Source organism: Sesamum indicum, linkage group LG14 (assembly GCF_000512975.1).
Source record: "Sesamum indicum cultivar Zhongzhi No. 13 linkage group LG14, S_indicum_v1.0, whole genome shotgun sequence".
Taxonomy (NCBI): Eukaryota; Viridiplantae; Streptophyta; class Magnoliopsida; order Lamiales; family Pedaliaceae; genus Sesamum; species Sesamum indicum.
Window position 1 is genome coordinate 2,457,462 of NC_026158.1, and position 7,234 is coordinate 2,464,695.

The window sequence follows — 7,234 nt, forward strand, 5'->3', positions numbered from 1 at the left end:
CCGCCTTAAGGTCGCTTTCCCTCCAGCCAGCCTCTTCTCTTGCCGCCCTTCCTCACCCCCACAACACCTTATACTTATACACAATCGTCTTTCCGTTACACCCCATCAATATATTTATTTTATAGGTATTGGTGCTCCTAACGTGGAGGACATGGTGGTTGATCAGCACAATAATATGAGGATAATTTATGATTATTACAAATAATAGAGGATAAAAATATCTTTTAATTTTAAAAGAACTTTGAAATATTTATAAAAATACAGATAAACTCGAGAGATGGAGGTTATGCTTTTAGCTTATGGCTTCTAACATTTTTTTTTTTTTTTTTTTGCTAAATTTAAAAATTTAAAAAGTAAAAAACTCACTTTCTTAACTAAAATTAATCTATAAACTTAGAATTGCTTTTTATTTTTTTATTTATTATTATTATTATTTTTTTTTAATTTTTTGCATACACCCACTCAGCCTCACAACCTGACAAATCGTTTTCCGATATTTTGCAAAAACCGCTTAAACCCTGACTTCGACCGCAATGGAAAGGTAAAAAGAAATTAGGATTAGGAAAAAACCCTTAAACCCTACAAGTAATAGCACCACCATCTGGCGTTCTTTCCTCTTCAATTACAGCAGAAGCGGCAGTTTCTCTGCACTCTGCTCGACAATGGTAGGTCCACTGCTCCGCTCTCTCTGGTCCACCGCCGCCAGAAAGTCCCGCTCTTCGTCCTTCCACTCCTGCTCCGACTATCTGAAGCCCCGCAGTGCGGGCTACACGAGGACCTTCTCCTCGATTACTGCAGCTGCCACGGCGTCGTCCACTCCGGATGCTGCCGGAGTCGCCGTGGATCCTAGTCGGCTTCGGAATGTCGCTGTAATAGCTCATGTTGATCATGGAAAGACCACACTCATGGATCGGCTCCTGCGCCAGTGTGGCGCCGATATTCCACACGAGCGAGCCCTAGACTCGATCAGCCTCGAGCGCGAGCGCGGCATCACCATCGCCTCTAAGGTGTTTAATGGTTTACCAGTTCTTTTGAATTTTATGTATGTTTCTGTTTCGATTCTTTGGAACCATAGAAAGTGAGTAGCTAACAAGGATATCAGATTGATAAGTTTATGTTCTCCGTTCCGTATATGGGTGTTCTGTTGTATTTTTTGGATGTAGATTTCTTGGGCCGTCTGTTAGGTTATTTTCTGCTTTCTTTATAGTAGATAATCCCGTAATGCTGGATAAAAGGATATCAGTAGGGTACTTTATTTTTTGAAGTTTGAAAAAGGAAATTGTTGTGTAGGGCTTCATATTTGCTTTGATCTTAACATTGAAATGAAGGGTCCATTGGCAATGATGATAAAAAGGCCGGTCTTACGGCTGCTACTATTTTGTTGGTAGTAGATTGATGAAAGTTTGCTGAGGTATTTACTTCTGAGCCAGTGGTAGATGGTGTCGGGCCATAATTGGATTACCGTCTCAGTTTAGACTAGCGTGTCGGTAGTCTTCCTGAATTTTTATTTACAAATTCCTGTATAGGTTTCCTAAATGGGACGTTTCTGTCGAAAAGTGTCCTGGTTTCTTCTAGTTACAATCTTTTGAGAATAAATAATCAGATATGGGGTGAATTTCTATAGAAAAGCTGTTTTTGAACCTCCTTGTCTGAATTTATTGTCTATCCTCAAAGGCAATTCAAGTGTGTGGGGTTATTTTAGGTCGATTTTGCGTGGGCTGGAAAAATGAATTTTAAGTTTTGAAGATTTTGAAGCGTGTATTGGGAAATGTGATTAGGGTCTAGTATTGCTTTTAGAGATAATTTTTAAAGGTGCTGAAAATGAATGAAAGTATGTTTAATATTGTTTTCTGAGGAGACAAAGTATTGTAAAAGCCAAAACATGTTTTGATAGTTGGTGTTTAGAATGGATAGAAGTATGTACTTTGGGCATTATTTTTCACGGAGTCAAAATGACTATGGAGTCAAATCATGCCTTGATATCAGGAGACTATAATTTATAATATATAAATAAAAATAATACAGGAAGATAGTTGAGGGTATGTTTTATTTTGATTTTGGGTATCTTTGATAGCGAGGATCTTAGGTTGGTTTTAAACCTAACAAAATCCTTACTATACTGTGTTTGGAGTCAGTTTTTGGCCTTTACAAGAACAACTTAAAATTAGAACCACACGTAGCAAACATTTCTTTTGGTGCGTATGCCTCAGTTGCTTGCTTAAATAAAAATTTTGCTATTGAAATTAGGAAATATTTCTGGTGGTTAATCCTCTTATGGTTCTGTAATTTGGTCGCCATATGTTTTTTGAGCATGTCATTTGTTATTTTTGTTATAACTTGCAACCTGCAGGTTACATCTATCTCGTGGAAAGAGCATGAGCTAAATATGGTTGACACTCCTGGGCATGCAGATTTTGGTGGTGAGGTATGCCATATTCTAAGAGCTCAAATTCGTAATGTTCTTTACTTTATGATGATGATGAAGTCTCTAGGAACAAAGATTATTGTAATATATTTTTGTTACTGGAGCTATAAGTTCATAAGGCCATGATTTCGGTTTTCAAGGAATAAAACTAGCTAAGTGGTTTAAGACCATCATCCATCACTTTGACTGTCTTTTAAATTATTTTTCTAGTAAGCGTGTGTATTAAATAAGATTTTAATTTAAATAGTGGCCTTTTATCAGATATTCAGATTAGAGCTCATATACAGTCAGCTCGGTTAAAATTTTATTTCTAGGAAACAATTGAACAACTTAAAGATGCATATTTTTGTTTTCTTTTGCTCACATTGATGTTTCAAGGAGCAACTGAAAAGAGGGGTATAACTCTGATAGCAAGATTGCAAATCAGTTTCCAGGCTATCCAGAAATATCCATCATAGAAGCCATTATAAGAAACAAGGGAACTTCACTTGTATAAATTGTAAACATTGTCTGCAAATCAATGAATTAAAACTTGATCCTAACTCATTAAGATACTTCCCTTTATTAGACCTGATTTCACCTTTGCAAGTTGTGTCCTAAAATGAAAAACCAAAAAACAGAAAAAACTTCTCAAAGTTTTAGCTTGGTAAATAGTTTTTGGTTGTGGATTCGACATGTATGAACTTGAGAGTAATGAAGGTTAAATCTGCAACAACTAAATCTACACATTTTTTTAGACGTGATGTCACCTTTGCAAGTTGTGTCCTAAAATGAACAACCAAAAAAGGAAAAAACTTCTCAAGGTTTTAGCTTGGTAAATATTTTTTGGTTTTGGATTGGACAATGTATGAACTTGACATTAATGAAGGTTAAACCTTGCAGCCTGAACATCTCATTGTATGACCCATATCATTTTAGTCTGATGAAATTCAACTAAATCTCCACCTTTTAAATTGTAATTACCTTGGATTGAATACCTGGAGACTGCAACAACATCCTTACTGCAGCCTTTAAGTCTTTACTATGCTGAATGAGTTAATTTTTCCCTTCTCTTTTCATAGGTGGAACGGGTTGTGGGCATGGTTGAAGGAGCAATATTAGTTGTTGATGCTGGTGAAGGTCCTCTGGCACAGACAAAATTTGTTCTTGCAAAGGCATTAAAATATGGTCTACGTCCTCTACTTCTTCTAAATAAAGTAGACCGACCTTCAGGTACCAATAAGTATTGGTGTTTATATAAAAATTCTTAAGATTTTAGAGAATAGCAAATACATTTATCTGTTTAGTTGCATACTTTTCAGAACAGTCTTGATGATAAGAAATCTTATGGTGTTAGAGAAAAGTAAATACATTTGTTTGTTAAGTTGCATCTTTTCAGAAACTTCCTCACCAAACTAGGCACAGAAAAGTACCTCAGAAACATCTGGGTAATCAAATATATATATGTATTGATGTAACAATGAAGATGTATACTTCTTTCTTCCAAGAGATTGTTGGAAACTCTACTTGGACTATGGAAACTGTAATCATGACAAACAACATTAGCATTGTTGATTGCGCCCTGCTGTGTGGCTATACTACTTCAACCTTGTTCCAGTTATGATTGTACTTCTCTCTATCAAAACCTACTATTTATTTTGTTGGAAGCATTTACTATTTTTGGTGTGGGACAGCAGGATGAAGAAACAAGGGTCCTTCGATTTTAAATCATGGTTCAAAGTCGCGGTATCGGCGATAATAGTGGCGGGTATTGTTCCACATTGGTCGCGGCATATCGGCATATTATTGGGCGATATGAAACAAATATGTTACAATGTTTAAAAAATTTCAAAAAAGTAGTTAAAACTATAAATACATTTAACTATCACAAATTATACATAATATTTCAGACCAAGATTTTTTTATCATATCAAACTTTCATAAATTAATCATAGAAGTGCTTAAAAAATTTAAGCATAAAAATATTACCCGACAAGCTAATGTCAAGTATGACCTTTTTAAGCATTTGCATGGGAACTTCAAGAATCATAGTTTGGGTTAATATTTAACTCAATTGGAAAAAAATATTACCCTCATAACATAATTTAACAAAAGTAATGCTGATTAATTCCATAAATATCACATTTACTTGATAATTATGCTTAGGTGCATGAACTCCATAAGATATGAGGAAGTTCACAAATCCATAAAAGAGTAAGCACCACTTATAAATTTATTTGGTGGTCTCAACCATCACATCATATTCGCTCCGAATATTCGATATTATCAGCGATGTAGTCGGATTTAAGCGATAATATCGTTAAATTGGTGATAATATAAGATATTATCGGCGATACTAGACAGTCTCGGATAATATATAAAATCGGGGATGAGTGCCGATCCAGTTACGTATCGGCTGATATCAACGATGATATCGGCCAATACTTTGAACGATGTTTTATATAAAGTAATACCCTGCAGCATATCGGATATCAAGCTGATACGTAATGTTTTGCATAGAATCTCAATGCCTGCAAGAAAAGCAAAACCATGATTGAATTTGATCAGTATGAGAACATTTAAGATATCGGGCTGGAATCTATCCAGCTTCTTATGAATGGTGGAATACTCTTTTGGAAGAGGTTACTCTGTACAACTTCTGAATTCCAAACAAAATGATGCCATAGGTCAAGAAGATAGATTATTCTTTACAAATTCTGAAGGTAGAGCAGTGTTAACAGTTGAGAGGGCCTTCATTTTATTAGGAAAATTATTCATTCTGCATCATTGCAATTACAATTTTATGTGCACTCTTTACTTGAGTTCTCAAATCTGATTCAATGGCTGACAAAAATTCATTGTATTCAGAATTTGTGATGTGCCAAAATTTGGTTAGATGTTGGATGTTCATGTTGTAGACGGATGTAAGCATTGCACATAAAAGGACTTCTATTAAAATTTCTCAAATTTTCAATACCTTTGTCCCATCTGTTTTTCTTTTAATGCTTTGAAAACATGTATTTTCTATAACCTTTTCTTCTGTATGTGTAGTTACTGAAGAAAGATGCAATGAAGTCGAGAGCCTGGTGTTCGATCTATTTGCTAATCTTGGTGCCACAGGTGCTTTCTGTGTTTCTTCTGTTATCATAGTCCCATTTGATTAATCTTTAACCCCTGAAATTAACTGTATTTTTTCACATTCATTACTGTGTTCTCATTTGATTGATTCCTTTTCCTCAGAGGAGCAATTAGAGTTTCCTGTTCTTTATGCTTCTGCCAAGGAAGGATGGGCTTCATCCACTTATACAAAAGATCCTCCGGATGATTCGAAGAATATGTCTGAGTTGCTTGATGCAATCACCAGACACGTTCCTCCGCCAACTGCTAGTGTTGATGCACCTTTTCAGATGCTGGTTAGTGCTGGAATATTTACTGTTAACTTCATACTTTCAGTGTTGATATGCAGCATGTGCTTCCTGGAATTCAGTATAACCTGACCTGTTATTCAAGGAGAAGAGCAATAAGTAGGGGCGAAAGCCCGAATGAGCCACTTAGAGAGGTGTTATATAAGAATTATGACAACTAACTAGAGGGGGTGTTAAGTGGGTAAGAATAGAGAAGTTCTGGCTTTGCATTGAAGATCTAGCAGTTATTAGGAGTCGTCCATCTTTTGTTGTTTCTGTCTTGCTGGAAGTCCCTAACAAAAGAATACATATTTATTTCAATGACGCAAAAAGATAAGATCGATGTATTTATTAAATTTTCGTTACTATACGTTAATTTTCGTAGACTTGCAAATCAGTTTCTACTTTCTACCATGCATTTGCACCTTTATAGAGAAACCTTCATAAAGCTGTTTGCCAGCTCCTTTCAGGTATCTATGATGGAAAGAGATAATTATGTTGGACGGATTCTAACTGGTCGTATCCATTCTGGGATTGTCCGAGTTGGTGATAAAGTGCATGGACTTCATAGTACAGATTCTGGGGTCATCAAAATGGAAGAAGGGAAGGTTTGTGGTCTTGAAGTTTTTGTCTCTCACCAGTTGTGCTATATATACAGTCCGTGCTGCACATAATTTGAGCAATGGTTTCATGATTACTTGATTTTTGTTAATTAATTATGTGCTATTTAGTCTTGCAAGTGATCGTTTTAGTCTAAATATGAACACCATCTGCATATGGTTTCCACATCCTACTTGTTTCTGGGCTTATTGGAAGATAAGGCATCAGGCCTTGCTCTGCTGCGGTATGAGAGCTGATATCTGTGGGATGACTTTCCTCAAAAATAATTTCACATTGTCCTTGAAACTGGAAAAACTGTTTGCATGCTGGCGTTTTTGCATAGTACACTTGGATCTGAAATTGGAGGTCTTTTGTCTTGTCTTAAGAGGTTTCTTCTGTTGCGTAATAGAAGGATTTTAGCTGCTTGTTCTGTAGTTACTTATAATTTTTAAGTTACCTACGCCATTACACTCATCCCACGAAGAACTGATACCTTTATGTTATAAGAAAGATCTTTATTAGAAAAACACGTGTTAGGAAGAAAAGAATAACTGTGGACAAAAGAATTAGTTGACTTGCCTCATTTTCCTTTCTTTCTTGGAGATGCAGAGACTTTTTGCTTTATAGAGGATTGTTATTATTTGCACTCTACCTTGAGTTAAGCATAGATGTTGCTTTTACACAGCTTCCCTTAACATATGCTAAACGGGTGTGTGGTCAAGCTCTATATGAGAATATCTGCAATTTTGATTCAGAGAATGCATGTATGACTAGGTCAGCCCATGTGGATCCAATTTTATATTGGTCTAACTGGTAGGATCCAAAT

General features: G+C 35.8%; 1 protein-coding gene across 2 annotated transcripts in view; it reads left to right on the forward strand.

Annotated features, from left to right (window-relative positions):
- Positions 519–7,234, forward strand: part of LOC105176820 (GTP-binding protein TypA/BipA homolog) — a 17,498-nt gene continuing 10,782 nt past the window's right edge. The window contains exons 1-6 of one of the 2 annotated variants that reach the window (XM_011099737.2): positions 519–1,007; positions 2,351–2,425; positions 3,487–3,637; positions 5,456–5,524; positions 5,645–5,817; positions 6,279–6,416. In XM_011099737.2, the coding sequence (XP_011098039.1) occupies positions 663–1,007; positions 2,351–2,425; positions 3,487–3,637; positions 5,456–5,524; positions 5,645–5,817; positions 6,279–6,416 (951 nt within the window). In that variant the 5' untranslated portion in view covers positions 519–662. The remainder of the gene's footprint in view (positions 1,008–2,350; positions 2,426–3,486; positions 3,638–5,455; positions 5,525–5,644; positions 5,818–6,278; positions 6,417–7,234) is intronic. The other variant, XM_011099739.2, reaches the window with a different exon arrangement.